The sequence below is a fragment of the Rhinolophus ferrumequinum genome, unplaced genomic scaffold, assembly GCF_004115265.2.
Source record: "Rhinolophus ferrumequinum isolate MPI-CBG mRhiFer1 unplaced genomic scaffold, mRhiFer1_v1.p scaffold_58_arrow_ctg1_1, whole genome shotgun sequence".
NCBI lineage: Eukaryota > Metazoa > Chordata > Mammalia > Chiroptera > Rhinolophidae > Rhinolophus > Rhinolophus ferrumequinum.
Window position 1 is genome coordinate 541,510 of NW_022680423.1, and position 27,278 is coordinate 568,787.

Genomic DNA, 27,278 nt, shown 5'->3' on the forward strand with positions numbered 1-27,278 from the left:
GGTTAGGTATGAATGTGCAGGGCGTGGCCCCTGTATAATTAGCCGCTCTGCTGGCTCTCTTCTGCTTCTCTCTTGGCCGTTGTGTCAGGCTTGTGCCAGCCGTCCCTCCTCTCCGCTCCCCTTTTCTTTCTCCTCCTCGTTCCCTCCAGGTGTGTCTCTGGACTCCGTGATTGCCTTGTCCCACTCCCCTTTGAGACCTCTACCAGAGAGGTCACCACCCTGCGGTCCCAGTGAGCCTGAAACAGATCAACCGGTGCCTGAGATGGAAGCCGCTGATGCCTCCCGGAGCAACGGGGCCAGCCCGGAAGCCAGGGAAGCCCGCAGCCCACCAGGCCCCACCAGCGGCGTGGAGAATGGGGCCAAGACTGATGGCAAAGATGCCAAGACCACCAATGGGCATGGCGGGGAGGCAGCTGAGGGCAAGAGTCTGGGCAGCACCCTGAAGACAGGTGAGGGAAAGAGCTCCCTGTTCTCGGGGAACGAGTGGCGGCGGCCCATCATCCAGTTTGTGGAGTCTGCAGATGACAAGGGCTCCCACTACTTCAGCATGGATTCTGGGGAAGGCAAGAGGTCCCTCTATTCTGGGCTCCAGCTGGGGGCTGCCAAAAAGGCACCTGTCACCTTTGTGGAGAAGGGGGAGCTGCGCAAGTCTATCTTCTCAGAGCCCCGGAAGCCAGCCATGTCCATCGTGGAGCCTGGTGATGTCCGGAGGAACAGCTACCCCCGAGCGGAACAGGGCATCGCTCTGAGCTCCAAGCCAGGCTCGGAGGAGGTCCTGTGTGACTCCTGCATCGGCAACAAGCAGAAGGCCGTCAAGTCCTGCCTGGTGTGCCAGGCCTCCTTCTGCGAGCTGCACCTCAAGCCCCACCTGGAGGGTGCTGCCTTTCGTGACCACCAGCTGCTGGAGCCCATTGGGGACTTTGAGGCCCGCAAGTGCCCCCTGCATGGCAAGACCATGGAGCTCTTCTGCCAGACCGACCAGACCTGTATCTGCTACCTCTGCATGTTCCAGGAGCACAAGAATCACAGCACAGTGACTGTAGAAGAAGCCAAGGCCGAGAAGGAGGTAACTTGCTGGGCCCCTCACTGCCGCTTCAGGCCTCACTTCCCTCACCATGGGTGTCTCTCCACCTGATCTCCTCCACTGAGGGTTCCTAAGGATTGGGGCTTAAGTCTCTGCTGTCCATGGCTCTTTTTTGCCCCTGCATGCTGCGAGGCTGGAGGTCAAAGGCAGTTCCTCAATCCTCCAAGAACTCAGGAGACAGGGGCATTTCCTAGATGAACAAATAGAGGTTCAGAAAAGACTGGGGACTTAACCAAGTCATAGGAGAAATTCAACTCAGATCAGAGAATCAGCACTCTATCCTGGTCTCTGTATCTGACTGGCATGTGTCTTATTTTTTTATTTAAGGGAGAGAGAATTCTTAAATTCCCTCTGAGCAGGACTGGCCCCTGGAAAATGGGTTACGGGTGAGGAGGAAGGAATTTTGACCTGTAAGTGTCCTTTTTTTCTGGCTGCAGAGTTTGCATTTTCAGGGCAGTGGCTTCTTGGTGTTCTGTTTGATCCCCACAGCCAGTCTCTTGACTTTTCCAATGGCCTCCTTTATCTTCTCTCAGCTGGGCCCTGTGTGCTTTTGGTTTATGGTTGTATGTGGATGTGCCTATACTTGTAGGTGAACACTATTGGTGAGGGTTGGCGTTTGTGTATGGGTGGTGTGTGTGTGTGTGTGTGTGTGTGTGTGTGTGTGTTTTATAATCATGTGGGCGTTTACATGCACATGTAGATGTTTGCATATATTTATATATGTGATACATGTGTTTGCATGAGTTCCATGTATGCGGTTATGCCTGTACTTCCATGGGGAGGAGCATGGCGTGTGAAGGCTTGTGAATGTGGTGCAACTAGAGAAGGTGTTCTGAGCTAATGGCTCAGCTGTGACGGCTGACCCTTGCCCCACAGATGCTAAGCCTGCTCTTTCCAGCAGCAAAACCGCTTCCTTCAATGGGTGGTCTCCTGGTGGGGGCGGGGGGGGGGCAGGGCAGGGAACCACCTGGTGGCCAATGCAGGGGACTCAATTTTCCTCAGGAGCTTTTGCACCCTTTAGAATGGGGCAGCACAGGACCCTCTGCCTGTTCAGGCTTCCTGACTAGGAGCTTGTTGATTACTCTGTGCCTGAACCCTCGCCCACATCCTCTGGCAGGGAGGGACAGTTAGCAATGGGAAAAGACTCAAAGATCCTTTGCAGAAGCCTCATTTGGCCCAAGAAGAAGGTTTTCCAGTTCCCCTTACTTTCTCATCTCAGCCTGGCTTCAAGCTTCATACTTAAACACTGAGATGGGGCAGGGATCATGGAACACATCCTTCAGGAGCTTATTTGGGAAATCAAAAGAGAAAAGGGTCAATCATTTTCATCCACTGCAACCAAGAAGTTACCGAGCCTCACACTGGGTTTTAGGCTAGAACCTGACTGAGTTCTAGCCCTGGTTTTTGCCTCTAACTAGCTGTAAGACAGTGGACAAGTCCCTTCCATTCTCTCAGTCTTGATTTCCCTATGTGTGAAACCAAGATATTGGACTAGATTGATAGCTTTCAAATTGTCCCTTTGAACCTAGGTGTCTTGTAAATGTCTTTGAGGCCTCAGGGATAAGGAGGGTGGCAAATTGGTGTCAAGAAGCCAGGGGCTCTAGGTTCCCATCTCTACTGCAAGCAACACACACTCTTATTTATTTGTTTTAATATATAGGTTTTGGCCCCAAATTTCATCTGAAACAAGGGTATCACCACTTAAGAAAAGCCCAAGTACCCCTGGAGGACAGGAATGTCTCAGGCAGCCCTTCCTGGAGGTACCAGGAGCTCGGAGTTCAGGTTCTGGTACTGGGGCTACTATAACACTCAAAGACACAGTCCTCACCCTTGAGTGCTCATGATGTAGGTCAGGAGGCAGAGCTCAGACACACAAACAAGCCTGGGGCTCATCTGCCCAGTTACACAGCAGCAGCTATAGGTAAGCATCAAATCATAGAGGAAGGAAACCGAGGCTGAATGGACTATGAACAACCTCATCCATCTCCTCTTCACCTCGCAGATGGGGACACAGGCCAGAGAAAGGAAGGGACCCGTCCAAGCTCATAGAGTTTGAGGAACAATCGCTCTAAGTTCTCTTCCAGTGTTTGAGAGCAACTTAGTGGACAGGCATTGAGGTGATAGGGTTCAGGATAAGTATGCTTCACAGGAGCTTTCAGAGGAAAATGTCTGATCCTCTGGAATGACGCTAGTGGAGGAAACTTCATGTATCATGCGTGTGCATGTGTGTGTGTGTGTGTGTGTGTGTGCATGCATGCGTGCACCAACAAGCATAGAAATAGACAGGAAGGCGAATGCCAAGCAGCCGGGAGACTGAACTGGAACAAAGCAGTTTGTCTAGGCCTGGCTGTGCTGAACATCAGATGTGGGGGCCACTGGCACAGAGTGAACTTAGTGCTTTGATGGATCAAAATGAATGAGTGTATCAATCCTGGCGTCCTTTGGAGGCATCCCCTCAGACCCAAACATTAGCCCACACAGTTTTTGCAAGGACCTCTGTGTCCAGAACCTGTTCTACAGGCTGGGTGGTGAAAACCCAGGTGAGATCATCTCCGACGTGTGTTGGTTACCTGCGTGAGGCTGTAGACGACACCGGGGCCCCGGTGCTCTTCTCCTGGGACTCAGTTCTGTCTATAGACTCTGAGCAGAGGCAGTGTCGGGGCAAGGTCACCTTGGTGTGGCAACATGACAATCCTTCCTCTGGTGGGCCTAAGTACAGAAAGTCTTCAATTCCACTCCAAATGTCACAGGGGGTCCCACAGATGTCCTCTGGTCCATCACCTCTGCCTCTGGACATTTCCGAGGCTGGATTAGGCTGATGAGCTTACAATGTACATATCCATCCTTTCCTGTGTCTCATGGATCTTTCTTCTGTCTTTCTCAAGCCCCTCCTGCTACACTGGATTAGGATGGACTCCTCCTGGCAGATGGCTGCCTGCTCTGGGGCAGCTTGCCTGGCCTCTGCACCCACCAGTGGCCCTTCTCTGTTGTGGGTCCTGGCTGGGCTCTGGGTTGGCAGCATGGCAAAGTATGTGCAGAGAAGCTCTCAGCCTGGGCATCGCTCTGGAGGCACAAGCTCCTGTTTTGTCAGTGCAGCTCAGACTCGGTGCCTCGGCCACTCTCCCAACTCCATTATTTGGCTCAGTTTGTTTCTCTCACCATGCCCCATGGCTTTGCTTCTTTCCTCATTGCCCAATTCTTCCATGAAGGTTGAGCTTCCAGTCTGCTGGGCATAGACAGCCACTGGTTCTTGAGCCTTGGGAGCTGGGCTGGTGTGGGCAGGAAAGCTCTTTGGGCAGACAGCGATAACTGGGGTTCAGAAAGAGAAGCCAGGCTAAAAGCCTAGGGTGTGATGGAGAGGGCTCGGATCACTCTCCCAGGAGATCTTGCAAGAGCATTCCTGCTTCGGGACAGGGCAGGTAAGAAAAGGAGGTGGGATGACCTCTGTGGGTGCTAAGGGGGAAAACAACAAAATAAAAGAGGGCTAAAGACAGGAGGCAGAGAAGGAAAGTGACAGGCAAATGGGCAGGAGACACACCAGTCTTTCTGGAGCCCGGAACTGGGCTTGATGTTTACATGGTTGCTCCTGACAACAGTCCCAACAGGAGTGGGGGTTACTGCACCCATTTTATAAATGAAGAAATACTCTCAAACATGCCAAGAGACTTACCCAAAGTGTCAGAACTGGGGTTCAAACTATTAGTGTGGCTACAACCCAGGCTGTTTCCTCTCATCATTTTAAACTTTGCTTTCATAGGACTGGCAGGCTCTCCTTGGGGCCACTGAGTCCAGTACCTTCTAAAAGCTGACCTCTGATCTGAACTGCCTGATGAATGGTTAAGACACAGACTCCAGGGCCTTATCTTAGGAGGTACAGATACAGGGGATCAGGGCCTGGGATCTGTAGTTTTAAGTATCCCTTGGGGATTCTAATGTGTCACCACATTGGAAACCAAGTATCTAGTTCAATTTCACCAGAGGAAACCAAGACCTGGGGAGGTAGGGTGACTTCCTCCAGGGCCCACCGCTGGGCTGGAGACAGCCTGGTTGATACTCTTCCCATCCCGTTTTGTCCCTTCCCTGTCCTGACACCTAAGGAAGCAGAAGGAACAGTAAGCCCTAGTGAAGCAGACTAATGAGCTGTTTGACATCTGAGTGGAAATGGGGAAATCTATCTAGCATTTCAGATTCTTATCCAGATAATTACCATTTGTCTGAGAGTACAAATTTGACAATTAACTGGCTCATTTGGCAAATGTCACAGCCCACAGCCCATGTGGTTAATTCCAGCCAGGGAAAGATCACGGCCGGATCTTCAATACCCCTTCCCTGGGGGCAGTGCTAGTACACGTGTCCAGGTGAGTGTTCAGGTATGTCTGCATCTGAAGGCCCCATCCATGCTGAGGTACCACCAGCTGCTGTGCCACCGTCTGCTCTCAGGGAAACCTCTGCTCCTCCAAGACTGGGTGGACTCCACAAGGCCTGTCCCAGGCATCAGAGTGGAAGACAACCAGGAGGGTGTGGGAGAGGGAACAAAGGAGGCATTTAGGAACAGGCCTGGGCAGGGTGAAGGGAATGAAACAGGGAGTAGGAGGAAGACAGGAGGGAGGGGTAGACAGGGACCTGTGGGGTGCTGAGGCCTCATCAGACATCGGGGGCTTTAATCACCTTCCAAGGGAGGAGGTAGTGAGGGAGAAAGCTAGGGCCTCAGGGGACAATAAGGTGGGTATGGGGAATAAAAAGGGAACAACAAGAGAAAGAGGTAGAATCACCAAATTGCAAAGGTGGAGGAGCCGGGATGGGCTGAACTAGTAGGAGTAAAGTGGAAGCACAGTGTCCTGGAAGATACAGAGAATAGCCTAGAGGTTAGGAGGCCACATAATAGAATCTGAGCGCTGTTGGATCTTGGCCTTACCACTTTCTACCTGTAAGAACTCAAGCTATGCCATTTTTCTACTCCTTGGTTTCTGAGTCTTTAAAAGAGGGATAACGTCACTTATGTCCACAGGGGTTTTTGCAGATTGAAGGAGAAATGCCTGGTATGTGGTAGATGCTCAGTGATATAATCGATGTCCTTCCTTCCCTAGTGTTGTAGGAGAATCCAATGTCTTTGGAGCTTTCCCATATTATATTGTTTTCTATATCCTGCCTTTTTCAGCAGGGGTATTGAAAAGAGGTAAACAAATGCTGGATACATCTCCAGAGATCTCACCCCAAAAAGTCCTTATTCTAGAGGTGAGAAAGGACCATTCTAGCAGCACAGAGTTTGTAGTCCAAGGTCCCTTCCAGGATCCCACTGTGTCCTGCAAGTCCGGTTTTACGAGGCGTGCTGTGGGAGCAAGGCCCCCTCCTAGCCTGTGTCCAACTTTTCTAGTGTCCCAAAGAAATAATACTAGTCTCTCTTCCACACTGATTCTGCCCACTGCTGCAGACAATGCACCCACTTTTGACCCTGCCCTCACATGGTTCCAGACCAGACACCTCTCCCTTTTCCCTCAGGTTATTGGCTGGCACCTCTAGCTTTTCCTCTCCACACCTCAGCTAGCCTCGCTGCCCTCCTCACTCCTTCTTATACAGGAATGGTTCCCAGGGGCTGACTCCCTCTGCCTTTGGCCTAGGCTCTTTATTGTTCTAAATCTCCTTGGATTCTCCTTCCTCTGTGCTCAGTGCCTCTTTTTTCTTTCTTGGCCGGTGAATCCATGCTTGTCTAGGTATGACCTTTTCTCACCTGCAGGCCGTGACCCAGCTCCCCCACTCCCCACCCCACATAGCTCCCAGCTGTTCCCCCTGAGCACCTCTGCTCACTCCAGATACTTGACTCCGCTAGCCTTCACCTTCTCTGGTCTAACCTCCTCATACTCTCAGGTGGTTAGTCCACCCTCACCCCCTTTTTCCTACTTTCATTCTGGTTTTCCTAGTATCCTCCAAGCTTCGATTATTCACAATTAAAGCCTCTGTTTTGCACTTTCAGTCTAAAGTCTTGACCTCCTCAGCCTCTCTATGAACACTTCACTCTGTATTTTGACAGTGTACACACTACACCTGGACTCCAACATAATAGCACACGTTGTGCTCACCACTGAACACCAAGACCTCAAGTGATCACACATGTCTGCTCCCCTCACTTACCTGGTGGCCTGCCTGCCACACTGCACTCACTCCTCTGAGCCTGGTCCGTAGAAGGTGCCACACACAACAGTGACACTGGGACTACTAGTCAGTGCTTTCTCTATGCCAGGCATGTTCTGAGAGCTTCATTTCCCTGATCCCAGTTCATTGAACAATCTTCCTGGGAGGCGGTCCTCTTATTATCTCCATGAAACGTGGAGTGATTGAGGCACAGGGAAGTTAGGTACCTTGCAAAGGACAAATGTCTGGAAGTGATAGTAACTGGATTGAAGCCTTTGGACTCCCAGTCCTGTGCTCTGGGTGGGCTCCCTCCTGGATCCCCCATGCTCATTTCATGGAAGGGCTGCCCTTCCTCCCAACCCCACCAGGCTTGGGGTGGGAGTGTATGCTTTTTTATTCTTTACTTTCCTGTCCGTCAGACCTTGTTTTGGGGATGAGAAACTCAAGTGCCAATTCCTTTATCCCTTAGTCAGTTTAGGAGGACTAAGTTGGCTTAGTCAGCTGCAGTGGGTGGGAGGCCTCCAGCTGTCCCATTGACCTCAGGCCAATGCAGGAATTCTCTAGGGATGGGAAAGTTGCGTGGGACAGACCCATCATCCAGCCTCTTGGTTCCTTCCTCACAGCCCAGGTCTGCCTTCCAGTCCTAGACTTCCTGGGACCTTCCAAGTCATTTGCTCTGCCAGCCGCTGTGTTCTGGATCTCAAGCTGTGCATCCTCAGACAGTGTGAGGATTGAGTCTCTGCTGTCCACAATAAGGTCTAACTCCCTTTGCTCTCTCCATCCTCTTATCACTGTGTTTATTGACAGCTGGCCTCTCTCCAGCCTTTTTCCAGACACCAGTCCAAATCCCCAACCTCATCTTCTTTTATTGCCCTCCTCTTGACAACAATTTTCTATCTCTGGTGATGGCGTTTACCATGTTGTGGTATTTCCAGCCTATTGCTAGCAGGGCAGATGCTTACTGGTAAGAAAGCTAAGGTCTCCTAGCTGGAGAGCTCAGGAGTGTGAGTGGGCCTGGGAGCTGGAATCAGGGGTTTTCTGTTGAGGAGCTCTGCAGCACCTCCCCCAGCTCTTCCCCACCAGCTCTCCATCCCTTTGGGCACATTTTCCAAACAATTCAGGGAAGCTCTCTCTGCCATCAATCCACTTCCCTGGGTGTCTGCAACAGGTTCCCCATCAACACCCACCTCAGCTAGGTGAAGTGTTCAGGAGGTTGTGACGTGTGGTAAAGTCTGTGCCCAGCTGTTCAGGACTCCTTGCCGACAAACCTCCATTCCTAATTGTTTGTAGTTTCCTCATCTTCACTGTTCTTGTGGGTTCCTCCAAGAGATGAGTGGAGAAAGAGGTGTGACTGTATTCAAAACCCAGTATAGTGGGTAGACCTGAGCACTGCAAGGCCTTCTTGGATGCCTTGGTCTTTCATTATGTCAGATGGAGATCACCTACCTGTCTTCTAAGTTGGAAGATGCTTTGAGAGCACTAGTGGGGAATATAGCAGAACAAAAGAAGTACCTCTTGGCTTGCCTGAATTGGATTGGCCTTAGCTTCAAGCCTCTCCTTTTGTCTCTGTTATAGCTGCTTTTCAGAGAAGGGCATTTTTTCCAAGTGGAAGGGAAATACGTATATGAGAGCTCATATCCCAATACACTCCTGATAAATCCTCTTCCCAACTCACCCCAGACTCATGACTTTGCCATGAGCAGGGATCCTTAGAAATTCGCCTGCTCTTTTCTCATCCACTCATCACTGCCTCCCTCACTATCCTCTCTCCTGCCCTGAATAAAAGTTTCTGTCTTGCAGACTGCGTTCCCTTTTCCATAAACAGGTTTATAGCTGTGCCTGCCCAGACAGAGTCCCTGCCAGCAGCAACGCTAGCTGTAGCTTGCAACACAAGCCCCACGTCATGCCATAGAAATGTTGCACATTGTTTCTTCCACGGGGCACTCCCTGGGCTGAGCCTAGCTGGGCAAGGTCCCTCCCTCCCCTTAACTTGAAAGAGGCAGGAGCTTTCCTCCATCTTCCCAATAGCCCCAGGAGCATTGAAAGGAGTGGGAACCCCATAAATGGGCCTCTCTCCTGCTCACATTAGGTGGAGGGGTCTTGCAGATGTTTAGCCCTTTCAAAGACATAGCTGGGATGTCTAACTCTAGAGGTCTGAGTTTATAGTGAGACAGTATTTTTGGATCCTTGGCAACTGGCATTGTGCCTGGCATGTCCTAGGCCCTGATTAGTGTTTGATGAAGGAAGGGCTGAATGGATGAAGAGTGAGCCCTGTCCCAGTTTTCTCCCTGGGTGGGCCCACTCCCTGATTTTCTGGTTCTCTTTCACCTCCTTCCCCTGATTTCTCCTCCAACCCTGGCCCCTTCCCTGCAGACAGAGCTGTCACTGCAAAAAGAACAGTTGCAGCTCAAGATCATTGAGATTGAGGATGAAGCTGAGAAATGGCACAAGGAAAAGGACCGCATCAAGGTGAGCTTCCCTCAGACCTCTCTCTTGTTGTACTCTTACCCGACCTGTTCTGCCTGGAAGGAGGCAGACCTCTTGTTTAAGGTCTCAGGCACACATTTATATCCCACACTTGTTTCTTTTGGGATTACCTACCCACTTTGGCTTGTCTACCAATTCTCCTTCTAAGTCTGGGCCAGGAATCCAGGTGGGATCTTGCCCATCACCTAACATTCATCATCTCAGCAAATAAAGACTCTACACCAACTTGTCTTCCAATAGCTCCTTTGTCTGCTCTGCCCACCAGACTACCTCGCCACCAAATGCATGCCCTTTCTCCTTTACTGTGCCAATGTGGCTAGATGATGTCTGCCATGGTTTGAGTAATTGCAAACATGATCTGAAATCATTGACTCTTGACCCTGGCCACATAAACACCCATCAAATCACTTTCTGAATGATGTTTGATCCTGGTTTCAGTGAGTACACCCTGACTCACAGGGGGCACTTCTGGGCCCACAGAGTTGCCCAAGGGGGGAATGGTAATTGGGGAGGAGCCACAGATGGATAAAGAAAGGAAGACTAAAAAAAAAAACAGAAAACAAACCTGGCCATCTCTATCAATAGATGGCATCCCTCAATGATTCCTTTAAATGAGATTCTTGACCAAACAGGCTTCCTGGGTTGGAACGGTAGAAATTCCCTAACTCTGGTGCACAGGGAGTAATTTGAAAATGCTAGGGAGGTTTTTAAATTACTCCTTCCTTACTCCCTTATCTGGACCCAGAGTTTCACCACCAATGAGAAGGCCATCTTGGAGCAGAACTTCCGGGACCTGGTGCGGGACCTGGAGAAGCAAAAGGAGGAAGTGAGGGCTGCACTGGAGCAGCGGGAGCAGGATGCTGTGGACCAAGTGAAAGTGATCGTGGATGCTCTGGATGAAAGGACCAAAGTGCTGCATGAGGACAAGCAGACCAGGGAGCAGCTGCACAGCATCAGTGACTCGGTGCTGTTTCTGCAGGTGACAAGCAACTCTTCCATCATTCAATCCCTCAATCCTCCCATCCACTTTCTCAGACCCTGATTCATTATCTATCCCTCCATACATACACCCACCTATCCATTCATTTGTCTACCCATCCATCCATCCAATTATCCAAGCTCTATTCCATCTATCCATTTAATTTTTCTATTCAAGCCATTTCCCTACCTAATCCAAAGATGGCACACAAATGTCACCTTCTACCAATTTCAACTGATATGTACTCATAGTGCTTCAGGTGCACAAGGAAAGAGTACTGTGATTGATTGGTGATTCCTGCTTCAGGTATGGGAGAGTGACAGATAAGTTGCGTATTTGTTATCCTTGATCTTGTCTGTCTGTCTATTCATCCATCTACCCTTCCGTCTGCTAGAGTGTTTTGGGTACTACTGCATGCCCAGCACTCTGTTAGGTGTTAGGGAGAATAGAGAAGTATAAGACATGGTTTTTGCCCCTAAGGAGTTGCAATCTAGGTGCGAAGATAAGACATGTACAATTAGAGAACAATAAAAAGAGTGTATAATTAAATTATAAAACATGTGATTCAGGAGACAACTGCCTATGGAAGCTCTGAGAAGGGCCAGCAAGCTGGAGTAATTAATCCAAGACAGCTTTGTGGAGGAGGTGGAATATAAATTTGGTCTTGAAGGTCGGTTAGGATTTGAGAAGAAAGAGGGATTCTCCAGGGAGGGGGAAGGGAGAGAAAAAGTGCAAAAGGATAGGGGCAGGATTGAATGTGGCATGTAAAGGTGGGAATACCACCATGACTGACCCACACTTCTCTAGGAATTCCTTGCATTTCTTTAGTGCTTTCAATCCCAAAGTCTTTACAGCTTGTGTCACAATCATAAACCCCTATGAGGTAGGCGTGAAGTATCTAGTGTTGAAGGTGGGAACCATGGAGTCACATATCTGCCTGCTAGTGCTACCAGGGATGTTAGCATCTACTGAATTTTAGTCAAACCCTTTCATTTTACAGAAGAAGAATCTAGTGCCTGGTGAGGAGAAATGGGGCTAGTTAATAGCAGAGCTGGATCTAGAACCCAGGTCCTCTGGCTCCCAGTGCTGAGTCTTCCAGCTGGACTGTGAGAACCCCCAACAGAGCAGGGTCCCCAAAGCTCCTAAGGACCCCAAAGGTTAATGGCTTCTTTCCTTTCTTGGTAGGAATTTGGTGCCTTGATGAGCAGTTACTCCTTCCCCCCAGCCCTTCCCACCTATCATGTTCTGCTGGAGGGGGAGGGCCTGGGGCAGTCACTTGGCAACTTCAAGGACGACCTGCTCAATGTGTGCATGCGTCATGTTGAGAAGATGTGCAAGGCAGACTTGAGCCGTAACTTCATTGAAAGGAGCCATGTGGAAAACGGTAGGTCTCTTGTGGGCAGGCCCCAAGGCCATGGGCATTTTTCTCCTCAGTCAATTCCTGCTGCCTAGTGCAGGCTGACATCCAGCCGTCTGGCCCCTTGTTGTTCCCAGCCACCCATTGCAACTAAGGTATTGGGACTAGGATTCAGGAACTGTAGTCCTGCCTTGAACTTGCTGCTGAAGTTAGTAACAAGGGGCCTCCAAGGCAGGTAGAATCTGGGCACCAGCTGCCAAACGTCTCTTCTCTGTGGTCATCCACCAGACTCAGGAATCAGTTTCATTCAGATCTACATCTGTGTGGATGTTGCCATTTGTAAGGGCAGACTCCAAACTGATGGCTTTGCAGAATCCAGTAGGTGGGACCTAGCAGCATTTGTGCTCGGAGTGAGAACTTGCCTGTCACTGTGACTACAGTGGTGTTGAGCCCAGAGGCTGAACTTGGCCTGTTGGGCGGGGCTGGAGACGATGGGATACATCATGTCTCGGTGACTCACCAGCTCCCCTGAAATCAGCTTCTTTTCTGAGTCATGTTGCACCCTGCAGAGGCCAACAGAAAGACTCTGAACTTGAGAAACTAACCTGTTAAGTCCTTTTCCACCAGTCCCAGTTCAGTCCCTTTGGGGCTGAAGCCTGAACACTTTTCCCAAGGCCCTACCCAGTGGCCTAGGCCCAACACAGGCCTTGAGGACATAGCCTGATTAACAACTTCTGGCCCCAAACACACCAAAAGAGGTGACCTCTGTCTTTGGTCTCCAGATGGAGCTTGTGAATCTTTTGGGAATAAGAAGGGGGTAATAGTGTGTAGAAGAACCGGGGTTCAGGGCACTTTGTGATGGTGATATCACATAGTGTCCCTGTGAAACTGGGGGACATTTAATCATACCGAAGGACTGATAAGACAATCATTTGGCTTTAAGCAGCACTTGGGTCCTGAAATCCTCCTTCTAATGACAATGGCAATGCTACCAATAGTGATGGCTGACAGAGAGTGAGTGCTCCCTGTATGCTGGCTTTGTGTGACCTCTTCACTTACAATATCTTATTTTCCCTGCAGGATATATTGCTTTTCATAGACCAGAAGGCTGAAGCTCAGAGAAGTAGCTTTTCTAATGGCACTCAACTAAGCAAGGGCAACAGTTGGGTTTTACACTCTGTTACTCAGCCTCTCATGCCTTCTCATCTGAGAAGTTGCAGCTGCTGGTAGCCATGCAGAAGGGTTGGAGAGTGTGATGATCACAGTCCCTGGTGGAGGAGCCCCTCAGCTGAGGTCTTGCCAGACCTATGAGGATAGCTCTGGGTCAGTGTGGCCTGTGAGTGTCTCAAGGAACCCCTACCTGCCATCCACCCACTGTGCTATTTCTAGGTCAAGTTTGTATTGGCCGTAGCCTCTGTGCAGGTGTGGCTCTGTGCCCTGCAAAGTGTATAGGGAGGTGGCCGCCAGGAGCAGGGATGGGTGCTGCTCATGTCAGCAGCCCTGCATCTGTGCGTGGGGTCCTGGGCCCGCACGTTGGTTTTTGTTGCTGCTACGTTGTTGTTGGGAATGTGTTTGGCTATAAGAGGCGGGGGATGGGTAGCCAGTGAGTCAGACCTTGGAGTGACCATCCTCTCCTCCCTAAGGTGGGCCTGCCCACCAGACCAGCGTCTCATTCCATTGTCAAAGGCCTGGGGGCTGGGAGACACCAGACTACCTTCATTTTGGGTTTGGGGAAGGTGGGGAGGGGGCTGGGCCAACACCTAGGAGGCCCATTTATTTGTCATGGAGTGCCTACTCTGTGCCACGACCTGCAAGGCACAGGTGATGGAGATGAAGAACGAGGGCTCTCTCTTGCCCAGGAGAGAGGGAGAATGAAGGGCAGAGGGAAAGTAGGAGATGGGGAAATAGCAAGAGAAAGGAATGGGGTGGACGGTGGCCGGGGAAGACAAGCACTGAGGCAGAAGTTTGTTGGGTTTGTGGGTCTGCTGGTGGGTGGAGGGGTGAGGGTGAGCAGTCAGTAACCTTTCTGAGCGGCTCACTCCTCTCTGCCTGCCTTTGCTCAATCATCATCCCACCCCCTTGGGCTGTCAGCAGTGGCTGGGACAGAGCTAGGAAGTGGGACAGGGCTCAAACCCCAACTCTGCCCTTACTGGCCATGTGACATTGGGCAAGTGACTTCACTCGCCTCCTGAGTCTCCATTTCCGTATCTTTCACATGGTATGATTCATAACAGTCCACGAGTTGATGTACACATCAAATAAGAAATGGATCTCAGTACCACTTTGTAAACTGCAAAGTGCTGTGCACTTCATTTTATTCACAAGGTCAGTCCAAGGCAGAGAGGACGGCTCACTGCAGACTCTCTAGCCCCGTAAGAGCTCAGGAGCAGAGGAGATGCTGGTCAAGACGTCACCTTCTCTGAAGTTGGGGAGCCTCGCCACTCACTGGGACAGAGGAAACTATGGCTGATTCCACAGAGCCCAAGGTTGCCCCTAGTGGGCCAGCTGCTCCTTCCCATAGCCCCTCTGCTGACCCAACCTCTTTCCTTCCCAGGAGGTGATCATCGCTACATGAACAACTATACTAACAGCTATGCAAGTGAGTGGAATGCACCAGACACGATGAAGAGATACTCCATGTACCTCACGCCCAAGGGTAAGGGAAAGCTGCTCTGTGGAGTGATTCAGCCAGCTCCCCCGAGCAGGGTGACTGTCTTTGGTTTGCCTGGGATAGCCCTGGCACGTACCTGTTGTCCTGTTATAATCATTAACAGGGCCTCCTCTCACTGTCAGAAGCATCCTGGTTTAGATGACAAATTATCTGGCGCCCTGCTCCTTAGAGGCTTCCTTCCCCTGTGACACAGGCAGTCCCCACCCACCCCTTACCTCCAGTCCACACGCTTCCTTCTTTTTCCTTCCAGAGGGTCTCCTGGCTTCTGGTCTCACTTGCTCCCATCTGCCAGGCTGAGCTGTGTTTTGCTTCTGCTTAGGTTTTTGTAGTACTGTGAGAGGGCTGGCTCCTCCAGAATCATTCTGCTCCTCAAGGGTAATGCTGACAGCTGGTCTTCTGAAGTTCCCCCACTCCCTCCCTACATGGGAAGCTGTGCCTGACCCTCTCAGCCCTCATCAGGCCCTGTAAAGTCCTGGCCTGCAGAGATGACAGCCTGGGTGGGGGTATAGACCAACACCTGCCTGTCCTTGCCCTGTGGTAGCCTGTCACATTCTTTGGCGCCAACAACAAACCACAACAATGTCCATTACACAAGGTGGGTATGCTAGGCCTGCCAGCCTTAATAGAAGGGGTGTGTGCAGGTATATGTGGGGGAGGGGGCTTGGAGAAGAGTGGGATGAAGGGAAAGGACAGAAAGGAGACAGGGGCAAGACACAGGGGGCTGGGAGGGAGGAGCCCCAAGTCCTCAGCACTGATTCACATACCTCAGACACACACACTATGGGAAGGGCTTAGGTGATTGGAAGAGAGGAGCTCAGTAGAGAGGAGCCTCTGCTGCCTCATCCAATTTGAAAACAACTCCTGGACTTCTGGTGGAGGCCTGGCTAGGCAGTGGGGGCCTGCGCCCCTCCCCCCCCATGCCCCACATTCGTGGTATGGGACGGGCAGTGCTGCCCCCTGCTGCCCCCACAGTGCTGCCCTTTGGACCTGGTACTGTGAGATGGTGAACCGCACTAACCGGACACCCCAGCATCCTTTGCCCAGGCCCTCTCCCTCTTAGCCATCTCCATGCTCTGAGGACAAGACCCTGAGGGGCCCAGAACTGGTCTCTGCTTTGGCTCCCCTGCTCTGTAGAAGTTTGAGGGAAGTGCAGACTTTAGGCTGTGAGAAGGGGAACAGAGCAGTAATGAGGGATGAAGAAAAGAGCACAGACCCGCCAAGATGTCATCTTGAGAGCCTTGGGCTGGTCACTGCCCCCTCAATATCTCTATCTGACAAGAGAGGAAGTTGGACTCGAAAGCTAGGAGAGCTTCCAACTCTGTCACTATTAGTCAGGCTGTGACATTTGTAGGTGGAAGAAACAGGTTCATCCAGTGTCCCTGCCCCTGCACTGGGGATAGGAAAGAGGAGAAAATCTGCTCTCTGGGAGCTCCCAGGCAAGTAGAAGCAAGGGAAGGACCAAGGAGAGTCAGCAAAAAGATCAGGAAACAAGTCCACCAAGAGGCTACCAGCTTGAGTCTGAGAGCTTTGGGGCAGTGGGATTGGGCAGGAAGACTTCCCAAAAGAAGTTAGTCTTCAGGATCCCTAAAAGAGGGCAATGTTCTCAATAAAGAGAGTGTGGCTATAATGGACAGAGGGTAGTGGGATGAGAGGAATGAGCAACTGTAGGTGCAGAGGTTTAGAGAAAGGACCAGCAGGTGCTGGGCTAGATGGGCTGGAACTGGGAGGGGCGCTGGTTAGGTGGGAGGGGAGAAGCAGATAGAAGGACCCTGACACATGTGGGGAACGTGTTTTCTTTTTCTGTAAAGTGGGGATATGGATCCCCCTCTGCCGTCTTCTCAAGATTGATGTGAGAGCCTGAATTTGGGGTGGTGATGGTGGTAAGATCTGTGCAGTACAAGTCTCCTGTCCCTGGGGGGAAGCTCCTGGGTCATGTTCCTGGGCACCAGCTCATCAAGCCCTCACTTAGCCAGGGGCCCAAAGCCTCTGCTCCCTTCATGGTTACCATGGCTCTCCTTCCTCACAGGAACCCCATTTCCCAGACTCTGGGGTCTCAGCCACACAGGGACTGGCTCAGGAGGGCAGTGTTGCTTTTCCAGCCTCAGAGCTCCCAAGTAGGATAACCACACATATCAGTCTATCCAGGACTGTCTAGGTTTATACCTGGTACTCCTGGTATAATTATCAGTAGCATCCTTTTACTCTCAAAATGTTCCAGATGGTAAATTAAATGATCACCTTATTTTAGACCCAAAAGAGCTATCATAGGGGTGGAATCCAGGTCCTGGGACAGGCAGTGGAAGCCATTTGGGGGCAAACAGTCCTGCCCAACTCCCTTCAAGTCAGAGGCCACAAGGACCTGATTGAGCCAGACCCACCTTTCTGTGATGATGCTCCTCCTTTTACTTCACAGTTGGGGCCAGGACATCATACCAGCCTGCATCCCCCAGCCGCCTTTCCAAGGAGATCAACCAGAAGAACTTCAACAATCTCTATGGCACCAAAGGTAGGAGGTGGCTTAGCTTAAGGGTGGCCAGGGACAGTGGGGGCAGGAGGTAGGAGTTGGGCCATGGGCAGGGGGGCTGGACTCCCCAATTCAAGGTGAATGTGGGGATCTGAGATGGGATTGCACGTTCAGAGATGTGTGGGGAAGAGTCCTACTGAACTTAAACAAGAGAACAAGACAAACAAATGAGAAACAAGAACTCATAGACACAGACAATAGTTTAGTGGTTACCAGAGGGTAAGGGGGGTGGGGGGTGTGAGATGAGGGTAAAGGGGATCAAATATATGGTGATGGAAGGAGAACTGACTCTGGGTAGTGAACACACAATGGGATTTATAGATGGTGTGATACAGAATTGTACACCTGAAATCTATGTAAGTTTACTAACAATTGTCACCCCAATAAATTAAAAAAAAAAATGTGTTTGTGCGTGTGTATGCATGCACATGTGTGACATTGTTAATTATGCTGGAGGAAAGGCAGCTGGGCACCTTAGCATCATTGAAAATCCCTGAGTCTATGTGATCTTCTCCTTGACGGATGAGTCAGGGGAACTGGAACCTAGGATTAGGTTCCCTCTGCAAGTATCAGGGCATGAGGAACAACAAAAGAACCTTTACTTTTCTGTACTTCTGCGTTGAAAAGTCCAATGCTTAAAACAAACTAGTGTAGCTGTTAATGGAAAGGATGGCATGATATGGAATAGGCCCATCCCTGGAAAACCATGTGAGGTGAGCAAATGACATGCCCTTAAGACCCAGAAGAGGTGAAATGTGGGTAGAGATGTGGCTTCTCCAAGGAGAGCTGCCATGTGCAGCGTCTCTCTGTCTAGTGCACTGAAGGTAACATTGTGCTGAGAGCAGGGCCATGTGCTCAATGAAACCAGGTTCTGGGAGGCTGTGCTTCCATCCCAGAGACTTCTGGGTACGTGGCAGTTATGTTCAGGGAGGGAGGGGACTGGGCCAACTGCATCAGAACCCCTGCCTCGGACACAGCACTAGAAGATCTGAAGAGGCAAAGAAGGGAGTACAGGGGGTTGCTCTTTGGTGAGGCCAAGACCCCGGAGATTTGGATGGTCAGGGGCACCTGTGCACAGGGCAATCTGGCCTCTATGTCCAGGACTGTATTCACACTGTATTATCACATGCATGGGAGACTGTGAGCTCTGTGAGGGCAGAATCTGGATCTGTCCTATTCACTACTGCAACCCCAGGGCCAAAAGAAGGGGCTCAGGAAACATTTGATGAAAGAAAGAGTAGATGAATGAGTGAGTGAATGAGAGGGCAAGACATATGATTCTCTAGAGCCTTGGGTGGACATACTCACTGAGGGCCATGCTGCAGAGGCTTCCTGAGGCCTCAGCCCCAACCATCTCGGACTGCTGAGTCCAAACATCAGCCCCAGCCCTCCCTGCACGCAGCTGTGAGAGAAGAGCATCAGGACTGGGGACTCTGCATGGAGTGAGCTTGATGAGGGCTTCTCCGCATGCCTCCCAGGCCTGCTGGAAGAGGGGCTGGAGAAGGGTATATCATCCACAGAGGTCCCGAAGTCCTCCACTCAAATGCCCTACGGTACCCCTGCTGTCCTGCACACTCTGCCACTGCCTCCTTTCCTCTAGACCGCAGGGACATGCTTGCAAATGAACATTTGCAGCCCATTCCACTTGGCAAACTGAATTCCAGGAGTTATATCAGCTGTCCCCAAGTTTTAGCATGTGTTTGTATTCATTTGTTTGTTTGCTCCTTCATTCATTTGTCAACCATAGAATGAGTATCTTCTGGGAACCAGGTTCTGTGCCAGGCGTGGGTGTCATGCTGGGCCACAAGGGCACATCCCCTGCCCCATGGAGCTCAGTGGGAGAGACAAACAATTGAACATGCAACTTCAACCTAGGAGGCAAGGGGTGCAGGGTGAGGTGGGGCATGGGCTGAGGCCCTGCCAACTTGGGGAGATGACATAGAAGCCGACACCTGAAGACCCATCAGATGGATTTGTTAAGGGTGGGGGAGCAGGTGGGGTATCCTAGGCAGAAGACCGGGTCTGTGCAAGAGAGGCCTGGTGTGTGTAAGGAATTCAGACTGCATCCTGGGTGGAATGTTGAACAATGGAGAGAAAGGGAGAGACATGAAGCCTAGTGGAGACTGTGGTGGGGGGGGCAGCATCTCATGAAAGAGCTGTGGGCCGTGTATTATAGACTTTGTACATCCGTCTGAGGACAGTGGACCTTTAGGTAAGGTAGGGACATGACAACACTTTATAGTTTAGAAGGACAACTTTCATGGCAGGAAGGATTGCTGGGAGGCACGATTGGAGACCAGCAGTATGCTGGCTTCAGAAATGGAGAGGGCTGAAGAGTCACGGAAATAGCCTCGTCCTGCCTCTGGCCCCCATGCCAGGCTGCCTTGGTGTGATGCCCTTCCTTTGCCCTACTAGGTAATTACACGTCCCGGGTCTGGGAGTTCTCCTCCACCATGCAGAGCTCTGACGACCTGCCCCCCGTCCAAGGCAGCTCCTCCTTCTCCCTGAAAGGTAAGCTCTCCATGCCTCCCTTGTCCTCCCTGCTTTTCCTGTCACCCACCAAGCCCTGCAATGGTCTCTACTCACTTACTCACCAGTTCCTCACCGTGAAGGGGACAGAGCCTTGGACTGAAGGCTGCCTCCCTCCATGTCTTTGCTGTCAAGGAGGGGTAGGCCACAGTGGTCTTTCTCAGAGCTTGTTTCCTACACTGGTTCCTAAGGATGCGCTGTGACAACCGGCCTCAGTGTCAGGGAGGTGGGGACATACCACATCCTCTACAACTCCCACTCCAGACATTCCCAGGGGGCTTCCATAAGGCTGAGCCCCTGAGTCTTCCTGCTGCAGAAAGCTTATTTAACTTTGTTCACATAGTGACTCCCGCCTTGGTTGACTCTAGAACCCTGTGGCCATATGGTGCTGGTCAACATCCTAAAGAGGCAGAGTCCTGCTGAGCTCCTTTGGGAAAGGTGGGACTAGATGATCCCTATGGCTTCCAAGTCTTATTCTGCTCCCCAGAACTCTTTGACAAGGCTGAGTGGTCAATGCCTCTTGTCCCCTGGGGTTGGGTCATTTTGAGACAAACCCCAGGTCACAGTGGGGCCCAGGGCTCTCATGTCTCTTCCAAAATGCCCACATGACAGCTCTGGTGGGTTATGGTGGGAGTAACCTAGTCTGTCTTCTAGCACACAACATATCTGGCCTGGAAAAAAGGACAAGCAGGTTGGGTGGGGCCAGGGGGAGGGAAAGGGCTGTGCAGGGCAGGCAGACCCCCAAGCAGTGGCCTCTGAAGATGGCTTCATCCAGTTGTGCCTTCCTGGCTGGAATATTAGCCCATGCCCAGGGCAGAGATTATTGGAATGATCAGCAAGGTGAAGGAAAAGGGAATGTGACTAGAGGGTCTCGGCGTGCAGGAACCCCTGGGAAAGTCTGAGTCTTCCCTGGGCCTGTTTGGCTTCCAGCAGATCCCTCCCTACGCTCTGGTCGGAGGCCACCCAGCAGGGAAGATGGCCGCCTTCAGGAGTGATTCTGAGCTTTCATGTTTCTCAGTGTCTCCCCACCAGCCTGCAGGGCCGTCTCTGCAGAATGCCTGGCCTTAGGAGAGCCCAGTGTCAAATATACCATGTCCTGTTGGAATGACTCAGGGACATCCACTGTCACCCTCACAGAGATCAACTCACCAGACCCACTGACAATGGCCTTGGATGGAGGTTCTGGGCAGGACTGCATATGTGCAAGGAGAACCCCTGCCTATGGCAGAGTGCTGGGCAGGGCTGAGCAAGGGCTGTGCAATGGCATCGCCCTGGGGAAGGTGTGACTCCCTGTGGCCCCTCCTGAGACCAGCACAGTGCTGCTAATGCCTCTCTCTCTCCCAGCAGGCACTGGGAAAGTCCCCTATCAGTTCACCACCTTGGGACAGGCCACCACAGAGTTTTCCAAACCATTGGACACCAGTGGGCTGTTTAAAAATAATCCTGGTACCTGTTTGTTTTTAATCCCTCCCCTTTCTCTGCCACAGTGGGCAGGTGGGATACTGTGGGGGTTCGCTGCCACTTCTACGGTGTTCTGGTTCCTCCTCCCCAGAGCCCCCTGGAATAAGGATGGATGCCCCACTGCCATGCCTGGCTCCCCCTCCCCTGGACTTCTGCCTGCTGCACAAGGCTGGCTTCCTGGGTCCCCCTCCCCCACCCCCATCCTCACCTCTTTCATGGCTGGCTGGCATGGGATTTTCTTTCCGGGAATGGAGAAGTGAGACCTGAAATCATCTTCTTTCATCCTCCCACTCAGAACCCACGGGACCCTCTCTTTCCTAGGCTGCTCCATCTCCAGATTCAAGGAGAGACCCCAGTTCTCTGCTTTGTCTGTTCCCCCTTGCTAAGTGCCAACCCAGGGAAGGTCCAGCTAACTGGCATTCTGGCAGTGCTGCAGGTGGTTTCTGCATCTGACCAATTCATTGTCCCTAAGAGCAGGCCAGGACAGGGCTCGAGGCTGCCACAGCCAAGAACAGACCGTGTTGACCTTCTCTGTGTCCAGGTCACAGCCTGTTTTTCCCAGGTACCACTGCTTATCCCTGTAGGCTGACAGCTGACCCTGAGAGTGCTTTTCACAGTTCTGTGGACTACAGCTCCTTATAGATCCCTCTAAGGAGGGGTGGGGAGGCAGACCCAGAAAGCCCCACCCTCTACCAGTGCCTTCAGGACCAGGCCCAGATAGCGCCCATGGGCTCCAGGCTCCTTGGGTTTGCTGTCTTAAGCCTAGACCACAGCCACATGGAAGATTACTGCCCCTCCCTGGATCCCAGCCTCCTGATTCTGAAGCAGGGGAGAGGCAACAGAACTGAACAGGAGGAACATGAGAGTGGGTTTTGCAGTCCAGCAAAACCTGGGCTCAAATCCTGACTGTTCCTTATTAGTTGTGTAACTCAGGGAAAATGGCTGAACTCACAGAAATTGTGTGGATGCTCAATGAGACATATGCAAAGTGTCAGCCTATGGGTGCTCGGCATAAGTATCCATGCAGCACAGGGGAGTTGGGATGAGCACCTCCTGGTGAAAATCCTAGCAGGTTGTGCTTATGAAATGGCTTTCCTGGGCTCTGGGGGCGGGGGAGTGGAATGTCAGCAGCGTGAGTCCTCAGCATGGGTGGCGTAGAGTGCTGTGATCCCGACCTGGATCTGGCCCAGCCCACCTGGCCTGCTCCTCCTCCTGTCTGCCTTGGGGTCTCCTCCCTTTGGCAACCTCTTCAGGATTTCCCATTGTGGGGACCCCTGGCTACTGCATACCTCTTCAAGGGGGTGGCTGTACTTGGTAATGGGCTGGATGGAGCTTGGTGATCACTTTGGAGATGGCATGTGTGTCCAGGGGGCATGCTGTCCACACCGTCTGACTGGGGCCTCTTATCTCTGCAGGCTATCCCTCCCTCATGAGGAACCAAAGCCCCAAGGCCCAGCCCCAGACTTGGAAATCTGGCAAGCAGACTTTGCTGGTGAGTGAGGGGCCACGAGGACAGCCCACCTGGGCATAGGCATGTCCAGATTAGGTACTGAATGGGACTCCCCAGGGACGACTGGTCATCACTTGCCCAGGGCTTGTGGGAGAATGGTGACGTCCCTGGGCCATGGGGTGGGAGAAGGAAGCAGCAGTGGCCTGAATACCTGCATGCAGCAAAGGGTAGTAGACACCCAAGGATCATAGGCAGGGGACCTAGGTAAGCATGCCCTTTCTGGGCTCAGTTTTCTAATCTGTAATATAGGCAGCCCATTTATTTTCTCATTTGGCACATGATTGTTGGGCGTCTATGCTTGTTGAATGATGGATTGGTCCCTGCCAGCTCTGGAAATGTAAACTGCTCAGTCCAGGGGACAGCCATCCTAGAGATAAGTCCAAGCTCCTTGGGGCCAGTTCTCCAGCTCTGACAGCTTAGGACCCATTGGGGTGATGGCACGGTGAGGACTAGAGGCTGCGAACTTAGGAACAGATATATCAGGTCGGACAATTAAGTTCACGAACTCATCTTAGAAAAAGTGCTACAGATCTCACTACAGTCACCTTCGAAGTCCTCCCCTTGGGAAGCTATGCACCAGCACCAGCGCCTAGTCCACCCTTCAAAGCAATGTTGGAACTCTTTTCCTGGAATGGCCATCAGAGCTGTCGTCACATGGCCCTTGATGTCCTGAATGTCGTCAAAATGTCTTCCTTTCAATATTTCCTTTATCTTTGGGTAAAGAAAGAAGTCATTGGGGGCCAGGTCAGGTGAGTAGGGAGGGTGTTCCAATACAGTTATTTGTTTACTGGCTAAAAACTCCCGCACAGACAGTGCCTGTGAGCTGTGCATTGTCGTGATGCAAGAGCCATGAATTGCTGGTGAAAAGTTCAAGTTGTCTAATTTTTTTCATGCAGCCTTTTCAGCACTTCCAAATAGTAAATTTGTCCAGTTGGTACAAAGTCATAATGAATAATCTGTCTGAGATTAAAACAGATTAGCAACATTATTGCAAAAAGTTCATGAACCTAATTGTCAGACCCCATCTTTAGATTTTAATAGCTAATGACCCTGAGCCTGGGGCATCAAAGAGCAGCACAAGAGGGAAGCATGGTCTTGAAATCCAGCCACCTGCTGGTTGTGGGATCCTAGGCTAGTCAGATTTCTCTTTGGGGCTTTGTTTCTTCATGTTTATAATGTGGTGCTGAGATGAGATGACCCCTAATACCCTGTAGCCCTGTCATGCCTGACCCCTGCCCGAGACCTCAGCGATCAGGGACTGTCTTTCACATGCTATGCTTCCAGCTTTCATGACTGCTTCTCTCCTGAAGGCCCATGCCAGGCCCTGTTGAAGGATTAGCCAGCTGCTCTGGGATGTGGGTGGCGTCCATTAAGAATAGGGGCTGGAGCCCCCAGCTCCCTTCTGTCTTTGCATTTGGAGGTCAGAATATGGGGAGGTAACTTACTCTGGTCCACAGTGACTGGGGCTGGTTTAATTGGAGAAAATCTTTAATTTGCTGGTGATGGGAGCTAAGTGATCATGTGTATAATTTAGACACAAATGATCCAGAGGCATGGCAGCAGCAGGACTAGAAAATGCAGTTATGGGATGAAAATAGAAGCCTTCTGTTCCTGGACTTGATCCTTTCCCTTCCTATCGCATATTCTCCTACCTCCCAGACTCTGCGTGTCAGCAGAGAAGGCTCATCACCACCTTGAGACGCATGGCAGGGCAGGGTTCTGGTGTTCTCAGCTAGCACCCAGTGCTGGGAGAATAGAAGCAGATAGTAGTGTGTGAAGAGAGGGCTGGCTTGGAGTCAGTCTGCCTGGGTTGTGGCCCCAGCCCTCTCATCAACTTGCTCTGTGACCTCATATGAGTCATTCTTCCTCTGTGCCTCAGTTTCCCCATCTTCAACATGAGTCAGATGGCAGGGATGATTTTATAGCTCTTCCAATTTACACGTGCTGTGACTGTGAACTAGGGAGGGTGAGGCAAAGGGAGAGCACCCTGCCCAGATGCCATGGAGCTCTCTGTTCCTGCCCTTCCACCACTCTGGGCTCCTACCACTTTTGATCCATTTTATTGACCCAGCATTTCTGAAAGAAAAGCTACAACCATTGCCAGTTCTATTCACTTTGCTTTATTGAATGCTTTGGAGTCAAGGCTGATACCTGGGGGTCAGTCGACCTGGTCCAGACCCTGTTCTGCCACTAAGTAGCTGTGTGAGTTTGCCTGTGTCATTCCTCTTCCTGGGTCTCTATCTCTTCCTTTGTTTAGTAGGTGGTTTCACCAAGGTCTGAGATAAGGACTCAACCCCGCATTTCCACAGGCCCCCTAGACCTGCTGTGGACCAGATGTAGGCAAGGAGCTACTAGCACATACAAGTCCCCAGGTTGGCCAAAGACTGGGGCTGGGAGCACTCTTGGTCTCTCCTGTACTGGGTGTTTGCTAGGCTCCGTCTCTGGCTCAGCTCAGGGACAAAGCTACTCCCAGAGAACCCCTTGGGGCCTACGGTGCTAGCATGGGTAAGCAGCAGCTAAATGTGCTCTTCTGTTTCAGCCTGGAGGGTGATTTCTCAGAGCTCTGACGAAGTGATTGGGAAGCAAGGGAGCACTGATTTCATGAAATTTCTGCAGGATAAACAGAGCTGGCAGGAAAGCTGTCACTGGCTCAGTCCTGAGAGACACTCCCTGAATCCTGATAAGGAGCCAGGATGAGAGAGGAGGAGCGTCTGGGATGGGAGCCCACGGTCTGTGTTGGGCTGGGGTGGTTGTTTGCCCTCCCTGCTCCCCCTCTATCGGTGAAAATTATGCAAAGAGAATAGAAGCAAACACTTGAAGCCCTTGAGACTGAAGAAGTCGTGTAGAGACTCCTCTACTTACCAGCTGGATGACCTTGGGCAAATTGCTCAGCTTCTGTGACTTGGTTTGTTTATCTATAAGAAGGGTATGATAATATTAACTCACTTAATTGAGTGATTGTAGAAATTTCGTGAGTCCATCTATATAAAGAGTGCTGTGTAGTTTAGTTGACTAGAAACCACCGTGTAGAGGGGAGCTATGGTGGTGCTGGGAGGGCATTCCTGGGCCATGGAGAGAAAGTTCCACGAGGGGGCTGAGGTTCAGGCTCCCCAACCGACTGATGGGAATCTACTCTAATTAGGGTTTGAACCTGGAGACTGAGAAGATTGGGGCTCAACTCTGGTCACAGGGTAGATAGAGATTGCAGGTTTAGGTCACAGACCCTAGAATTGTTGGGGTTCATACCACTGCTGCTTCCTGGGGGAGGTTAGGGTAGGGTGGGTCTGGCTAGTATGCTCCACTGCCATTTGCCCTCCCTAACTACTCTTGTTCCCTGCAGTCTCACTACCGGCCATTCTACGTCAACAAAGGCAGTGGGATCGGGTCCAGCGAGGCCCCATGAGTTCCAGACAGGCGGGAACGAGGCACCGCCACTCCTGCCCTCCCCAGTTGACGCTGCTGCTCTTGCTACTGTTCTTATTTGGGTGGGAAGGAGCCCAGGCCTGTGCCCGCCTTCCCCCAGCCCTCTGCCAGCCCTCTCAGGGCTATCCTGGCCTCCCTTCTCCTTCTGCTTTAGCCATACTCCATGCAGGCCCCTCTCCTGCTCCAAGGCTTTCAATGGTCCCCATCTTTCTTAGGCTCAGACGCCAAGTATCACAGGGGTGGGAGATAAGTGGGCTTCTCTCCCCTCACCCCTACTTTCCTGCTCTTGGGTGGGTTCATTGGGGCTAGCAGTGGGGGCCCAAGTAGTACCAGCCTGCCTCTTCTGCCCATGCCCCTGCTGTCTTCACACCTGCTGGGCATTTCTCTCCAAGGCCCTTTGCCCCGTGATGCAGTCAGTAGGTGCCTGGCCAAGACAGCTGCCCATCTCCCCTCCGCATGGGCTCACCTTTTTCTTCCCAGGAGCATGGCCCATCAGGAGAAGACAGGTCCTGTGTGCCCTGCTCTGGTCCTACCTACCAATGCCCAGCCTGGCAGAACCCGCAGCCCTTGGCCCCCACTTCTCAGTGTCTTGGCATCATTCTACCTGTCCTTTGGTCTCATCACATCCACTTTGAATCTGCAGTCCCTGAGGACGGGCTCTCCTGGCTGGAAGAATGATCTTAGCCAAGATTTTCTTCTCTTCTATCTGCTGAGATGAGCAATTTTCTTGACATGATATAATCCACCCAAGAAAATAGCTACTGGCCCAGCTGCCGTGAGGGAAATATCATTTACCTATAGAATTTCATTGGTTTGACAATTTTGCATTCTCCTGGCAATGGAAGTGAGCATACCAGTGAAAGTATGGCTGCACTGGTAATTGCCAACGCTATTTACAAGGGTTCCTTAAACGCTGCCCCCACCCGCATCCACTGCCCCCATCATAGAGCCTTCCTCTTTCCTCTGAGTGCCCTCCGTGTTGCATATTATCAAGGGGCCCATGGCCTGGAGAGGAGACCAAACCAGGAGCAGCAAGGTGGGGTCATTCTTCCTCTCACAGTCCCTCTCCAGGCCTATGAGGTCTATGGGGAGGTTGGGCCAGCTTGCAAGGGTAAGGGAGGGAG

The 27,278-nt window shown here is 51.5% G+C and overlaps 1 protein-coding gene across 3 annotated transcripts; it reads left to right on the forward strand.

Moving 5' to 3' along the window:
- TRIM29 (tripartite motif containing 29) lies at positions 1-27,278 on the forward strand. 3 transcript variants are annotated; one of them, XM_033102252.1, is made up of 10 exons: positions 1-1,066; positions 9,587-9,682; positions 10,446-10,679; positions 11,865-12,063; positions 14,591-14,692; positions 17,121-17,213; positions 19,647-19,742; positions 21,105-21,206; positions 22,637-22,713; positions 26,072-27,278. In XM_033102252.1, the coding sequence occupies exons 1-10, from the start codon at positions 263-265 to the stop codon at positions 26,132-26,134; spliced, it is 1,866 nt and encodes a 621-aa protein (XP_032958143.1). In that variant the 5' UTR covers positions 1-262; the 3' UTR covers positions 26,135-27,278. The 3 variants fall into 3 exon arrangements, with proteins under 3 accessions (XP_032958143.1, XP_032958144.1, XP_032958145.1); XM_033102253.1 differs by having other exon boundaries at positions 21,108-21,206; XM_033102254.1 differs by lacking the exon at positions 21,105-21,206.

What these genes read in the sequence shown, in the direction of transcription:
- TRIM29 (XM_033102252.1), top strand. Translation starts at nt 263, where the DNA reads ATGGAAGCCGCTGATGCCTCCCGGAGCAACGGGGCCAGCCCGGAAGCC. An exon ending in AGGAAAAGGACCGCATCAAG is followed by an intron (nt 9,683 to 10,445) that starts GTGAGCTTCCCT and finishes ATCTGGACCCAG; the next exon opens with AGTTTCACCACCAATGAGAA. An exon ending in ACTCGGTGCTGTTTCTGCAG is followed by an intron (nt 10,680 to 11,864) that starts GTGACAAGCAAC and finishes CTTTCTTGGTAG; the next exon opens with GAATTTGGTGCCTTGATGAG.